The sequence below is a fragment of the Zalophus californianus genome, chromosome 12, assembly GCF_009762305.2.
Source record: "Zalophus californianus isolate mZalCal1 chromosome 12, mZalCal1.pri.v2, whole genome shotgun sequence".
In the NCBI taxonomy this organism is placed as follows: domain Eukaryota; kingdom Metazoa; phylum Chordata; class Mammalia; order Carnivora; family Otariidae; genus Zalophus; species Zalophus californianus.
In genome coordinates, this window is record NC_045606.1 from 77,742,916 (window position 1) to 77,758,612 (window position 15,697).

Sequence of the window (15,697 nt, forward strand, 5' to 3'; positions counted from 1 at the left end):
GAATAAATTTTCTAAAGTCAAATCAACTCTTTATTTTAATATCCAAAAGCAGAGAATTCTTTAAATGAACTATTATGATGCTGTGTGAAACCATATTTATTAACTTGAGAAGATATCAGCGATTTATCATTATGTAGAAAATGTGGGTCACCAAATAATGTAATTTAATTTATGTAAAGTGTAAATTTTCTATACATGCATAGTTGAACGTCTAGAAAAACATACACATGTAAAAAATGGTAAAGAATGGTTATCTTCAGGAGACATGATTATGGATGGTTTCTTAAATTGTTTTTGCTTGTCTTTGTTTTTCTGATTTATCTGAAAAAGGCATGTATTAATTGCTCATGTGATAAAGATCAAAATTATTAAAATGTTTTCAACAGAAAACACCTCAATTTAGGAATATAGACAAATCACATCAGGTCAAATACAGATATATATCTAAGTATAAGAGAAAACACTAGCTGCTTTTCCAAAACAAGCCTGTGAAAATTTTGATCTTCCATTGAAGAGTTTTGAATAGGTTTGGTAGACATCTTGTCAACTTACAAATCCTTGCTGTGAAAGCATACACCGTCCTCAGTGTTAAGGGACAATAAAAACCTAATTGCCTGCCTCCAAGCTCTTCCTTAGTCCTATGAGAAATATGTATTTAATTGGATGTCTGAGTATTAAAACAAGCATATGGAAGAAATGGCTCCTTTTGCTTTCTTACATCATCCATATGCTCAATATTTCCATCTGTTTTGCTAATTTTCCATTCAACTTTGTTTTTGTTCATACAGTGCCTCAACTATCTACGTTTTTCATCTCTTTAAACTTATCCTTAAATAAAGAGGTTGCTTGGACTCTAGAAATTCATCTCTTTCCAGAATTCCCTGTCTTTAACATTATGATTTCATGTGCCATCATCTTTGGCAATAAGTTACAATTTGAGTTTTGAGACTGTAAAAAGTACTTTTATTTTTAGTCCTTTGTTGGGGGGGGAGAAAACCAATAAAACTCTTATTCTAACACTAGAAAGCAGTGGAAATTAGAAAAGAACTTAGGGGGAAATTATATGCATCTGTTTCTAAAAGCAGTATGTTTTGGGGCCGTTCGATTGTATCTGAAGTGATTAACAGTAAATATGCTTGAACTGTAACTGTATCCTAAAGAAGCCTATTCTCTGAAGTACCATAATCAACTAAATTATGTTTCACAAGTGTTTTTGCATATATACCAGAGAAAAGTTTGTGTTCCAGTTAGGTAAAGACAGGCTCTATTAAAACACAGTTTGAGGAGTGCCTGGGTGGCTCAGTCATTAGGCATCTGCCTTTGGCTCAGGTCATGATCATGGGGTCCTGGGATCCAGCCCTGCATCGGGCTCCCTGCTCCGCGGGAAGCCTGCTTCTCCCTCTCCCACTCTCCCTGCTTGTGTTCCCTCTCTTGCTGTCTCTCTCTCTGTCAAATAAATAAATAAGATCTTAAACACACACACACACACACACACACACACACACACACACACACACACACACAGTTTGACAGCAAGCTAATTCTTAACATTCAATGACAGGAAAATCCATAGAAGAAAAATCTGCCATGTATGATAGTATAGACTCTATCCTGTATGCATGGGCAGATGTAATTTTACTTGGAAAGTTTGCCTCAGCTTGCCAAACAAGGTTTTGGGTGAGACCACTTGGATCCTAAACTTAGCTCTCCTATCAAACCCAAGGAGACATTTGCAACAGAGTATCTGCAGAAATAAAGAACCTCCCGTAGCCATGTAATGTGTTCACAGGTGTTCTTCAATCAAAAGCTGATTCTCTTCTTAAAGGAACACCTATTTCTGATTTTATCTTTTGTTCTCTGAGAGAGGTCTCTTATGGCTTTATTTTCAATAAGAGACAGTTATGACTGCCATACCATCAGCCTCTTTCATCACTGCCACCTCAGTCTTGGGCATGTCTGGTGCCGAACGATTTAGTGGATGATCGCTGCTCTGATGGACTAGTCTAGTCTAGAGGACTAGACTCTAGGGCTTTCCAAGCCCTCCTCCCAAGTGGTCAACAACCACTTACCTTTCTTCACCCACCAACCCCCACCTTTTTCACTTCAATTACATACCTTTATCTATTTATTTAATACTCCTCCTTAACATTTTGAAAATAAATATGAAATAGAAGCACGACTTTTTGGTCAATTCAGCAGACTATCTCCTTTCCTTTTTCAAAAGAAATCTAGGCAAGAGGCGACAGGAGAATAAGGACAGAAAGTGTGAAAATTGATGTCACCCTTGTATCTTGGTGAGCTGTCACCAAGAAGTCCCTGGTGACCTATATGCAGACCCTACACCGGAGCCCAAGTGGCCTCTCCAACCTTTGGTTCCACAATTTGCACTTGTTAGTGCACGTGCTTTTCCTCTACCTGGCATATTTCTCTCCTTCTCCCCAAGTCTTTCACTGCCAAAGTGTTATTCAAGGGCTTTAAAAATTCATCTCTAATTCTGTTCCTTCTCCTCTGCCTTTCCAGATTTCTATCATCAGCTAACATCCTTTTCTCCTCCTCTGTAGTTCTTTGGTGAAATATGCAAGTGTCATTTACGCCAGGAAGGTCCACCTTGAGAAATCTAGTTTTAAGTCCTCATCTTCAAATATTATCTGTGATTATTTTCTACCAGAAGTTTCTTTTTCAGAGGACCAGTCTATTTCTTCTCGCTGTCATGTTTGGCAACTTTATAGCATTAAAATGTGTGTGTGTGTGTGTGTGTGTGTGTGTGTGTGTGTGTGTGTGTGTGTGTGTGTGGTCAGAGTACTGTTGCTGGATTATAGAGTAGGATGCAGGTGAAATTATTAATCAACATGAAGCAGAGACTTTAGGGAAAAATCAGATTTTTTTTTAATTCAAACTTTTTTTATTTTTTATTTTTTAATTTTTGTTTAATTTTAGGGAGGCTCCAGGTCCAACAAGGGGCTTTAAAACACAAGCCTGAGATCAAGAGTCACGTGCTTCACCGGCTGAGCCAGCTAGCAGCCCCTATAACTCAAAATATTTTATAATGATATTTTTAGTAGGAAGTGAGCATCCAGATTTTTTGTTGTTGTTGTTGTTTTAAAAAGAACTTGAGTAAAAAAAGAAAAGAAAAAGCTAGGTTAATCTATATCTTCTATGTGGTAGACTTTGATTTCCATCACCTGAATGTAAGGAAAAATAAAGGACACACACACACACACACACATATTTGCATATCTGTAGGTGCTTAAGGTAGGTACAAGATGGAATATGTTGAAACAGGAACATTTAAGGGTGCCTGGGATTTCTCCTAATTTTGGTAGCAGGTCAAAAGGCCATTTCATGAAGAATATTTTTTCAGGACGAATTTTAGAGTAGCCTTAAAAAATTTAATAATGTATATTTGCTTGTACATTGCATGTACAATTCATTCCTGAAATTTCTTCCTTATTTTTTTCACTACAAAACACTCACGCCAAAACAGACCTGGCAAATACTTTTAAATTGAAAGAAACAAAACATAAAAGTGAAAGAAACTTAAATTCAGAGAAGCCACAAAAAACATTCTATATTTCATTATTTTAATTGATTTAAAACGTGTAAGCACTTTGATAGATTCATTTTATATAGGATTTACTGGTTTTCAAAGTATATAATACAACAAAAAAAAAGTGAACCTAGCTTCTTTTTTCTTGTTCATTGAAGCTATCACATCTCATCTATCAGACCTCTAAGTAGAATTTTAAAAGTGGGGTACTCTCTCACGCCCAAGGACTATGTAATTAGCATATGAATGTGTAACGGATTGTTTGAAGTAACAATTAAGGGAACAATACATAAAGGAATTGAAGAGAGCTACCAACACCTGGGAATCCTGTATTGCATAAAGCTTTCCTAATGTAAGTAATTAAAAACCAAGGACAAATGCTCATTGTGTAGTGATAAAGCCCTACAAGGAAAGCTAAAATCTGCTGATATTTTGCTGTCATCTTTTAGAGTGAATCATTAAAACAAGAGCTTACTGTTTTATTTATTTCAATGGATTACTTGTTAAATGTAGGTTTTGATCTTCTGAAATCTTCAAAATGCATTTATATGACAAAATGTCTTACTTTTAAAAAATATTTATATTTAAAACATATAATAAATGACAATACATATTTTCCTTCTGACCAGTGCAAAATTTCAGAGGAAAATTTCAACTGACAGCCAGGTCAAAAAACGTATAATAAATTCTCTATAATTTATTTGTTCAAATAATTTCTTCTGGTTAAATTCTAGGCCACCGTATTGTTTTGTTTTACTTTGTTTCTCTTGAAAGCATACATGTTATAAGGGTTCCTCAGGCAAAGTTCCTTAAGAGAGTAACCAATAGGTCAAATTTGTTAGGGGTCCTTGATATTGGAGAAGGCAGGAGCCATGCCTTATTGCTTCCATTTTGCCACTTACTACCATACAAACCATTTACATTTTGGCTGCATAAATTACCTTATCTCTAGGAATTATATTTTTGTAGACCGTTAAAGTCTCACTCAAATGACCTTTGAGGCCCTTTCTGATATCTAATTGTATATATTTCTTGATCATGAAGAAACACTTGTTCCCAGAATTTAACCTTAAATGATTACCATTTTATGTGACAACTGTATTTGAAAAATAAATTATGAACCTACTATTATTTTTTAAGTAGAAAAACAAACATAAGTTTGAATATTAATAGTGTTATTCATAATAGCCAAAAAGAAGAAACAACCCAAGTATCCATCAGTTGGTGAATGGACAAATAAAATGTGGTATATCCATTGTCAAAAGAAAAAATTCACTGGGGGCGCCTGGGTGGCTCAGTCGGTTAAGCGACTGCCTTCGGCTCAGGTCATGATCCTGGAGTCCCAGGATCGAGTACCGCATGGGGCTCCCTGCTCAGCGAGGAGCCTGCTTCTCCCTCTGACCCTCCCCCTTCTCATGTACTATCTCTCTCTCTCTCTCATTCTCACTCTCTCAAAATAAATAAATCTTAAAAGAAAAGAAAAGAAAAAATTCACTGGAAAAAGTTAAACAGGCAAGGGAGACTTTATTCAGGGTTGTTGCAATGAGGAGAGAAGCCAGAACCAAGGCAGAACTCAAATTTGATGAAGATGAGGGGTAAGATTTTTAAGGGCTGATGTTGAGCCCCAGTGGAACAGTAATGCGTGATATGAGCAGGAGGTCATAGGCCATTCGTTTGCTAATTGGCTTTATCCAAAGGAAAGATAAACTCATACCTTCATGATAGGAAGTCATTTTTGCAACTTGGAGCAGGGCACCCTACCAAAATTAAACTCTTACCCTTTCACAGAAACTGGGAGATAAGGGACCTATTTCCCTTCAAAGAGATGGTTCCCATGTCCTTGAGTAGTGCATTCCTGGTTGTAAAACTGGCATGTGGCTGTTAAAAAAAGATTTATATCTCAAAGGGGCAGAGAAGGGATTTACAATTACAAGTTTTCTAAACCAAATGCTCTGAGAAAGGGGGGGACCAGAGGGCCTAGAGTCAGGAAGAAGCCTGTCCAAAGTTTAATCAAGCTGAGGAAACGTTAAGACCATCTTGGTTACCATACAATGAAGTACTGTTAGGCAATCCGAAGGAATGAAGTACTGATATATGCTACAACATGGATGAACCTTGAAAACATTAATTGTGCTAAATTTAAGAAGCCAGTCACAAAAGACTGTACTGTGTGATCCTGCTTATATGAAATGTCTAGAATATCCAAATCTGTAGAAACAAAGTAGATAGTGGTTGTCTAGACTGGTGGGACATGGGGGTGGGATTGGGGGTGGCTTGGGGCAGCCAAAGGCTGTAGAGTTTCTTATGGGGGTGATGAAGATCTTCTAAAATTGTGGTGATGGGAGCGCCTGGGTGGCTCAGTTGTTAAACGTCTGCCTTCGGCTCGGGTCATGATCCCAGGGTGCTGGGATCAAGCTCCACGTCGGGCTCCCTGCTCATTGGAGAGCCTGCTTCTCCCTCTCCCTCTGCCTGCCGCTCCCCCTGCTTGTACTCTCTCTCTATCTCTCTGTCAAATAAATAAATAAAATCTTTAAAAAAATAAAATAAAATAAAATAAAATTGTGGTGATGATTGCATAAGTCTGTGAACATACTGAAAATCATTAAATTGTATACTCTAATGGACAAGTTGTATGATATGTAAATTATATTTCGATAAAACTGTTATAAAAATAAAAACGTGCTGTAATGTGCTATATGGACAATAGAATATTTACCTATACTTATGAACAATCAAAGTTTTACAACAAAAAAAAATCCTTATTTCTTGAAAGTAAGTTTTGGTTTTGAATGATCAGATTCAGAATATGTATTTCTGATAGCAGATCTGCTTTTTAGCTTTCATAAAATAGTTTAGCAGTTATTTATTATCATGCTGTACTAATCAGAGAGTATATAACACGGATGAAAGGAAAATAATTTCTGCAGCGTCCTTAGATATTTGCATTCCTGACATTGAGAATTGTCATAAAGAGAAAACAACTGTGTAGCAAGAATAGGAAGAAATAGTTTATTTTCCCAAATGGTGAGAAAGATCATACCTATATTTAAATATAGGTATGGTATGATCTAGTTTAAAATCCTTGTATTCAAATGAAAGCTATATTGACAGAAACTCCATTTATGAATAAGTAATGTCCCACATATTTATTTGTAAACTAGCTATTCTGCAACCTTTTCTACAGAATGTTTTGTCAATAGTGATCAGATTTTAAACCTAGCTCACAAAGATTTATTGTGCCCCCTGGGTAGCTGAAATGGAAAGGGAGTGCTAATGTTAGTACAGCCTGGGATTAACAGGAAATGGCACAGAAAGAAGGAATGAATTATTACATCCTAATTTCTTGAGTGCAGGTGTGGCTCCTGGCAAAATTTTGAATTATGCAGAGTGAAACTTTGGCTTCCATCCATTTTCCTTTCTATCTCACTTGCCCCATGTTCTAGAATCATTCTCTTGGGGTCATGAGGCATCCACTTTTATGATGTCTAACCTCCCCATTGTATTACCTCACTTGGGCATCTAGGTTCTTCTAAGAGACAAAGTCACCTACATGGTTTAACATAGCCTTTCTCCCACCCAACATTTACGCATTTAAATGCTCATTTCCTTAAGGTGGCTAACTTCACTTTTTGGCCAAAGGAAACAAATTTGAAAACATCTGGGTTTCCTAGATGCATTGGTGGATCAAACTTGGTTTATAAACCTAAAAGTATCTCTAATCAACAGAATCTCAGATATTTGACTTAGGGAATGTTGTAAGAAAAATTTAGAGATAAGACAAATTATTCTTTCTGACCCATTTTTCTTTGGGATGAACCCCTCTAGGCTGCTCCTGCTTTACCCAGAATATTTGCTTTGTCCCTACTTGAACTTCAGCATTTTTTAAATGTGCCCCTAAAATTTATACTAACTACAAGAACAGGAACGACAGAGACTATAATGATGGTGTTTGGCATTGAGAGGAGTCATCGGGAAGGTGACATGGGAAGGAGTAATTGAGAACCATCTGTGGTATGAATGATTTGGGCATCTGATATATTTTTACTTTGGACACATGTATTTTTCTACATATTGATCAATTGATTTTTCTTGGTTATAGATTGGGCTTATGGATACTACAGACAACAAAGAAAACTCGTTGAAGAGATTGGCTGGTCCTATACAGGTAAACATTTCATTATGTATTGAGATTCAACAGAAAATTTTATTGTTTTTGTATCTATTTTTATATGTAAAAGAAAACTTTGTAATTCATCACATCATTTTTACTTAGCTTCATGGATATTCAGTTAGATTAATTTAAAAAAATATGTTATAGGCAAAATGATTTCTAGTAGACCTTCCATTAGCAAATTTGATAGTGTAGAGCATACTGGTATCAGACACAGATGGATTTGAATCCCACGTCAACACTGGCTATACTTCCTTGGGAAATATGCATAACCTACCTGAGGCTCAGTTTTTTTCATCTGTGAAATGGAGGATTGTTCAGAGCATTACATGAGGTCAATGAAGTTTGGACACAGTGCCTTCTTATAAATACAAAGCTCTCAATAAATGTTCCTTGCCAATCCTGTTATGATCACAGTAGTGATTGTGTTCGTTCATTTAACAGATATTGATGAGATTCTTGCTCTCAGCAGGGCTTCCTTCTAAATTATTTTGCTGAATTAATTGGAATTAGGGTCCAAAATGATTTTTGTATGATTGCCAGACTTGGTTTAGAGCATCATGAATCTCCGAAGTTGGACTAAAATGGCTACAATCAGGAGTTAAGATCAGAAACGCTAGAGGAGAGGAGAAGCTTTACCTGATGAGAAGAGCCCGAGGCAAATCTACATGGCCCACGTAGATGAACAGGCCTGGTGACCGTCTGAAACAGAGTTGGGTGTTCATTAGAAATAAGATTGAGCTGGTAAGATGTGACCGGATTCCAAGAGCTTTAACACAAGCCTAGCCAACTTGGACTTTATTTTACAGATGAAGGGTAGCAGCACAATGGGTATAGTAGATAGGCATGCATTTCTTTTCTTTCTTTTTTTATTCTCGCTTTAAAAGTAGTAATATCGGGGCACCTGGGTGGCTTATTCATTAGGCGTCTGCCTTCAGCTCAGGTCATGATCCCAGGGTCCTGGGATCGAGCCCCGCATCGGGCTCCTTGCTCCACGGGAAGTCTGCTTCTCCCTCTCCCACTCCCCCTGCTTGTGTTCCCTCTCTCGCTGTGTCTCTCTCTGTCAAAAAATAAATAAAATCCTTAAAAAATAAAAAAAAAAGTAGTAATATGGGGGCACCTGGGTGGCTCAGTTGGTTCAGTATCCAACTCTTGATTTCTGCTCAGGTCTTGATCTCAGGGTTGTGAATTCAAGCCCCATGCTGGGCAAGGAGCCTACTTAAAAAAATATATATATAGTAGTAAATATTCATTGTGGAAAATTTAGAAAGTACATTCAAGTGCAAAAAAAAGAATAAAAATCACTATTCATTCCAGGGATATTCACTCAAAGAAAAAAGATATATTCCTTCCAGGCCATTTTTTATTATATTATGTTTGTATATTTTTTACATATAAAACCATATAACTGTATAAAATTTCAGGATAAATTAGTTTTAAAATTCTTTGTATTTTATTTTATTTATTTATTTATTTTGAAGGTTTTATTTATTTGAGAGAGAGCCTGAGAGAGCACGAGCAACAGGGGAGGGGTAGAAGCAGAGCAAGAAGCAGACTCCCCGCTGAGCAGGGAGCCGATGTGGGGCTCCATCCCAGGACCCCAGGGTCATGACCTAAGCCGAAGGCAGATGCTTAACTGACTGAGCCACCCAGGCGTCCTAGTTTTAAGATTCTTAAATTTAAGTAATTTTATGAATGGCCCAAGTAAGTTGGTTTTGACCACATCTTAGTCTGAATTTTGTTCGTAACAGCTTATCTTGTTGACCTCTGTGTTTCTGTTCCTTCCAGTACTGTTATCACTTAAATTTGCCGGATTAGCTGCAATCTCAGAAGGAAGGACTTGCCCTTGACTGTTTGTACATATAGAATTCTATTAATAACAGTTACTAAGAAAATCATAACCTCTGTCTGTAAGAGAGCCCATGGCTTTATCATTAGCCATTTAAAAATATGCAGCAAATAGCCAGCGTTATTGAAATGGAATCATTACGGCTAAGGTTGTTTGTGCAGGGCTATACAATTCTGTGAAGGAACCATGCAGATCCTTGCTGGCTATCGGAGGGGTGGAGAAACAGAGGCTGGAGGGGGAGGAGAAGGTAGTACTCGTTCAGTTGTGTTTTTTTAACATAGGTTAAAAACAACTTTTCTGTTTGGGACGTATGCTGTAATTATGCCGGGAAATGACAGGGTTGGTAAATACAGTTGACAATCCCATTTTTAAAGTTATTATAGGAAGGTGAGCAAGGTTTGTTTGTCATGCTGCTATAAAAGAGTGAATTATAAACCTGGGAATGTCAGCACTAAAATCTAGTTCTTTCCATAGTAACTGCATTTAATTTAAGGATTTCAGAAAATGAATTTCCTTCTTCCTATTAACCTTAAATTTTCTATGACAATGCCTAAAAAAAGACAGTTCAGTGGGGAAAAAAAATGAGTCATTTGGTTTTTCTTTTTCTTTTTTCTTTATTTTTGAGATCATGAACACATAGCCCACAATTATATGAGATGTTAAAATTTTCCTTCTGTGAACAAACTGGTGGTTTCCAGAGGACTGGTGAAATGGGGGAAGGGGAGTGGGAGATACAGGCCTCCAGGTATGGATGCAGAAGTCACAGGGAAAGAAGGTGCAGCGTAGGGGATACAGTCAATGGTTTGTAATAGCATTATATGGTGATGGATGGTAGCTACACTTGTGGGGAGCATAGTGTAATGTACGCAGCTGTCGAATCACTGTGTTGTACATCTGAAACTAAGGGAATATTTTCTGTCAGGCATACTCAAAGACAACACATTTGCCTTCTGTTTGTGTTGTCAGACCTTTGTAACTTCAAGCAACATGATCATCAGAAATGGATGGACTTTTACCACTTCATCCTAGAAGTAGTCACTATTGAAATATAGTCTTTATTTCCTGGACTTGAAAGAATATTCTGTTGTTTCCTTTCCTTCATACTTTAAAGCAACTTGAAATTGAAAATTTTATATTGATATATCTCAAGTGTTTTAAACCTAGACACCTTTAAAGCTTTAGCTGAAGAGTTGCATTGGATAAAAGCAAGAAAGGACACACAAGAGTCACTATTAGATGCTGGGCTGAATATACCAAAGTGAAAGTGACTTTAAATACTGAATTTATTCTGTTTCCTTAAACAGAATATTCTGTCTAAATAGTATTTCCGTTCCAAGAAATATATAGACTAGAAGATACTACTTATGGAAAACAAAAGAGCCATAATATAAGGTGGTGTATAATTGTGGTTAGATGTTTGGCATTTACTTTTGGATGTAGTTAGGTTTGGTGTTTTACTTCTCTTAACCCAAAAGAAAGTAGGCCAAACTCAGAGGAGAATTTGAATCCGTGTCAAATAATGACTGATTTCTGGCTTGTCCAGGTCTTTCTTTACTTCTAGAATCTGAAATATCTTTTTAACATATTATATTTTCCTCTTTGATTCATCACTTCTTATATTAAACAGATGACTGTTCATGTCTCGTTTCCAACTTAGGAATGAAAAAGCGAGTTCCAGAACTCTATGCATAGCATTATATCACTTCTGTAAAAAATTATGTATTTATACAAACATAGAAGAAAGGACTGGAAAGAGACACACTAACCTGTTGGCACTGGTAACCCCTGAGGAATGGGACTATGGAAGGCCACTGGAGCCGGGAGACTTTCACATCTTACTGTATACTGTTTAGATTGTGCTAATTTTTTGTACAAGTTGGTCAAAACCAATGTTTTCAATGTACTTAGATTAGTTTTGCTAAGAAGGGCAAGGTAGCTGGACAAGAACCACAGTACTGTGTTTTCAGCAGGCTGAATGTAGGGTCTCTGCTAATTGCGTAGAGGTGAGGGGGTGTCACAGACCTCAAACTAGAACATGGAATGCACTTCACAGCAGGCTTTCTGGACATCACTAACATACAGACAGATCTGTATGTAATGTAGTTCGGTTTTCTTACCAGTAAAAAGCATAGGACGTTGGACTACATGGAGGGCTTAATGTCCTCGTTCGTAGATCAAATACATGTTTCACATTGTCAGAGGAAATCTCTTTGAGCAAGTTTACTACAAATCCAAGTGATAATGATTTGACAGTGTCTTAATTTGAGCCTAAACAGATTAAAGAATACGGGGTGTATCTGATAATCTCACAAGAGGATTTAGGAGTCGACTGGCTTAAATGCATATTATAGACAGGTATTTCCTATCATCTGTATATTTTTAAAAGTTTAATGAAGATTTTATATTCTGGGCAAACTTTCCATATGCTAAATGTGGTAAGTAGAGCAATCTTCACTGCAAAAATTGAATAGAGTTCAGTTAAATGATCTAAAATTCAAAATTTATTTATATGCAACTCTCAGTATAGAATTGAAAAAAAATAGATGTGGCTGCAGAAGGATCACAATTAAATAATCATTGCTAAATTTGTCTAATAATAAAACTGTATACTATACTATGAGACAGGCACATCTCCTTCCTTTGTTTCAGGGATATGGTTGAGTATTCCCCAGCAAGTAAAGTTGCAATTGCATAGATTCTCTGGTGCAGACTCATAACTGCCCTTGCTGACAGCGTCTAGTAGAGTCTTGAATGGATTGGAGGTCATCTAGCATCTCAGGATGAGAAAATCTGGCTGTTTCTCCCGTCTGTGTGCAGACTTCTGGGTGTGTGTCTGGATGTATTGTTTGCCTTCCTTCTCTTTTCTGGACTTCTTTTACCTCACTCTGTGTTCTCTACTCTGAAGTGCTCTAGTCCATGAAATACACCTTTCAGCAAAAGAAAGGTAAAAGAGAGTATTACATGGTTACTGAAAAAAAAATCCAAGATTAAGCTATGGTTTGTGTTGTCACACAAAATTCATTTAAATGTTTTCAACTTTTAGGCAAAATACCATTGCAATTATTTTAAGTTGACCTATATCACCTTTTTACTTTATGACTCAGTAAAGGCAAACTTCAAGGCTTACTTAGTTTCTTATTTTTTTTCTGTATGGTAATTTTGACTCTTTAAACCAAGGATTTTCAAAGATGAAAAATATGTGAGTGATTCATTTCTTAAATGCAGAAGGATTTTTTTATTGAATGACCTATATTTTTGTGACTGAAGCACAGAATTACAAAAATCACCTTGAAATATATTCACATATGTTTAAGAATCATTGATTTCATTTCCTTTTTCCTTGGAATATATCTATACAGCTATCTCTCCATCCTGCTACCTATGAATACCAAGTTTCTATTTTAACCAGAAAGTGAGATTTGTTCAAGTTAGAGACCCCTGGACTGGGCCAGAGCTGGCATTTTTCCTGGCTGGAATGCGGAGAACCTTAGAAGTCCTCTGTGGCTTCTGACATGCCAGCCTGCGAACTCTTGTAGACTGCAAGGAGCTTCTTAACTACCACAGAATATTCTGGGACACATTGAACAACTGCTCAGATTCATTCCTCAAACTGTGTTAAGCCTAGGATTCCATGGAAAGGGAAGGGAACTCGAAACCTATTTAGAGTTAGGGTTCAAAGCAGTGTCTGATAACTGAGGGAAGGTGGACCAGATGGACGCTAATATACATTAGATAAATATATATTTTAGATAGGTAGCTGGAATTTCATCCTTCAGAGATAACTGCTATTAATGTCTTCTGTTGGGGAAGTATAATTAAAAACAGAATCCTCCAACCCACAAATGTTCTCTTTGAAGATAGGAGAGAAAGGAAACTGTTTTATTATTGAATAAGCATTAGACCAGAATGTGATACACATTAAGACAGTCCACTAAGAGATTGCAGAAACAAAAAGGCATCTCACGCCCTTATATAGCCAACCAGATACAACCCATTATATACATGTTTTCAAGATAAACAATGACTATTCTTCAAATAGAGGCTTGACAGCAACTTTGGTCACACATAGTTCATCCTAATTTTACCTGGTAATTGGAGTGGCCACATGTGTTAGCTTATTGGCTTTCTCGGGAGGAAAAGCAAACCTCATATCTTTATGATAGGAGGTAGCTTTGCAACTTGGAACAAGGAGCCCACCAAAATTAGACTCCTACTTTCCACAGAAACTAGGAGATTGGGGTGTTATCTTCCTCAGCATTTATACTTCATCAGAGATGGCTCCCCGGTCCTTGAGAAAGACATTCCTGGATCATAAAGCTGACAAAAGACCTATTAAGTTTTCAAAAGGATTTATATATATTTCAAGGAGAAGCTAAAGTACTTCTTACAATGATAATTTTCTAAAGTAAATGCTCTAAGAAAAGGAGGGGGAGAAGTCTCTTCCTGATACTCAACAAGGAGAACTGTCTTTAATATTTAATATCTGTTTGTCCTTCCTAATGATCCTCTCTGACATTGTATGGCGTTTTACTATATGTACTGCTCTGTGATCTGCTTTTATCTTAATAATAGTTTGTGGATATCTTTCTAATATTATAACCAAGTCTAAGTAACTAAGGGTGGGGGAAACAGAGAACCAGACTCTGACTAGAGCAAAGCTTTATTTTCTTCAGTGTACCTCTGTGCCTAAAGCAGACCTCACAAGTAGGTGCCCGATAAAAGGTAGTTTTTATCCAACTTTATTCAGTCTCACTGGGACACAGAATTAATTTTACCTGGGAGGAATTGTGACTAATAATAACATAATTTTAGGGAACCAACCCAAATCTTTCTTGCAACAGATAGGGATACACAAAAAATAAATACTGTGGTGTGAGCTCAGAGAAAGTTTTAGTATATGAGAAGTAGCTATAAATCTTAACGAATTGGAAAACAGGAAATGCTGTACTTTGAAGCCATCTGCCACCTGGAAATAGAAGCAATAAGCAGAGCCACCCAGAATCAGCGTCAGAGCCAATCCAAAAAGTTGGCATATGCCAAACTAGATTATCTCTAAACTAGTTTTTTTTACAAGTGTGGTTCCTGACCTCTCATATTTCCTGAGCACTCCTAGGAAGTAAGAGCTGCTTCCAGCAATTTTTTATAGGTAACATACAGTTTTTAGTTTTCAAAACCCCAGAAGTTTGTTCTTGAAGATGAGTTACATTTATGGATATAGTGCCCTCCATGTCCTTGAGAAGATTTTTAAGTTCAGTTAATCTGTGTTAGAATGTGAAGGAGTCAGTTTCTTATCACTTCCCTGGCTTGCCTCCTACTTGAATGTGACTATATTATTCTTCAATAAAGGAAAAGTTAAAGTTTTGAGATCATTTCATTTAATTATCCAACACTGGGATTATAACATGAGCCAGACACTGTGCCAGGCTATGGGGATGCAGTGAAGAATGAAAACAATCACAAGCATGCCAACAACAAGGGTTACAAAGGTTGATAAATGCCTAGTGGTAGATTGCGGTGACACAAGGTCTAGGGACTCCTACATAGCTTAAGAGGTTCAGGGACAGCTTCCCAAAGAAAGGTATTTTAAATTGAGATAAAGCATAAGTGGGAGCTAAGCCAACATGGGTGAAAAATCATTCCAGATAAAGGGGGCAGCTTTGCTAACCTGTAGGTGAGTGAGAAATATGTAAAATTCTTCCTGCCTTTAGACTGAAAACTAGGGATGTGATGAGACAAAATTCTCAGTTCTGATTTAGCTGGTATCCTAGTTCTATCCAAAATTCTGGGTAATAAAATTTACACCATATTTTGACTGACAGTGACTTAAATTTGTAGTTATTGACCTGTTTGTATGAAGGGCTATTAGGCAGGATTTTACATTTAACATTTTAGTTAATAAACCGAAGAAGAGGAACTAGTGAGAGAGAACAAAAGAGATGGGTATGAGGAAGGGGAGGTTTTTCAGGATCCAAGTGGGAGTTTCAAGCAGGCAGCACTAATCAACATCATCACAGGACTCCACAGGGAGTTCTCAGTGAGCTAAAGATTATGGAACTGGCCAGATTCTAAGGAAGCAGGTTTCAGTGGGGATACTTTTGCTAGTGTGTCTTATGAAGGACACACTTGGGCT

The 15,697-nt window shown here is 36.9% G+C and overlaps 1 protein-coding gene across 5 annotated transcripts in view; it reads left to right on the forward strand.

Annotated features, from left to right (window-relative positions):
- The window catches only part of PTPRZ1 (protein tyrosine phosphatase receptor type Z1), a 166,074-nt gene that overhangs the window by 45,398 nt on the left and 104,979 nt on the right, over positions 1-15,697 (forward strand). For 4 of the 5 annotated variants that reach the window (XM_027574176.2, XM_027574175.2, XM_027574173.1 and 1 more), the window contains exon 2: positions 7,647-7,712. In XM_027574176.2, coding sequence (XP_027429977.1) covers positions 7,647-7,712 — 66 coding nt within the window. Of the gene's footprint in view, positions 1-7,143; positions 7,559-7,646; positions 7,713-15,697 lie in introns of those variants that run through there. The other variant, XM_027574174.1, reaches the window with a different exon arrangement.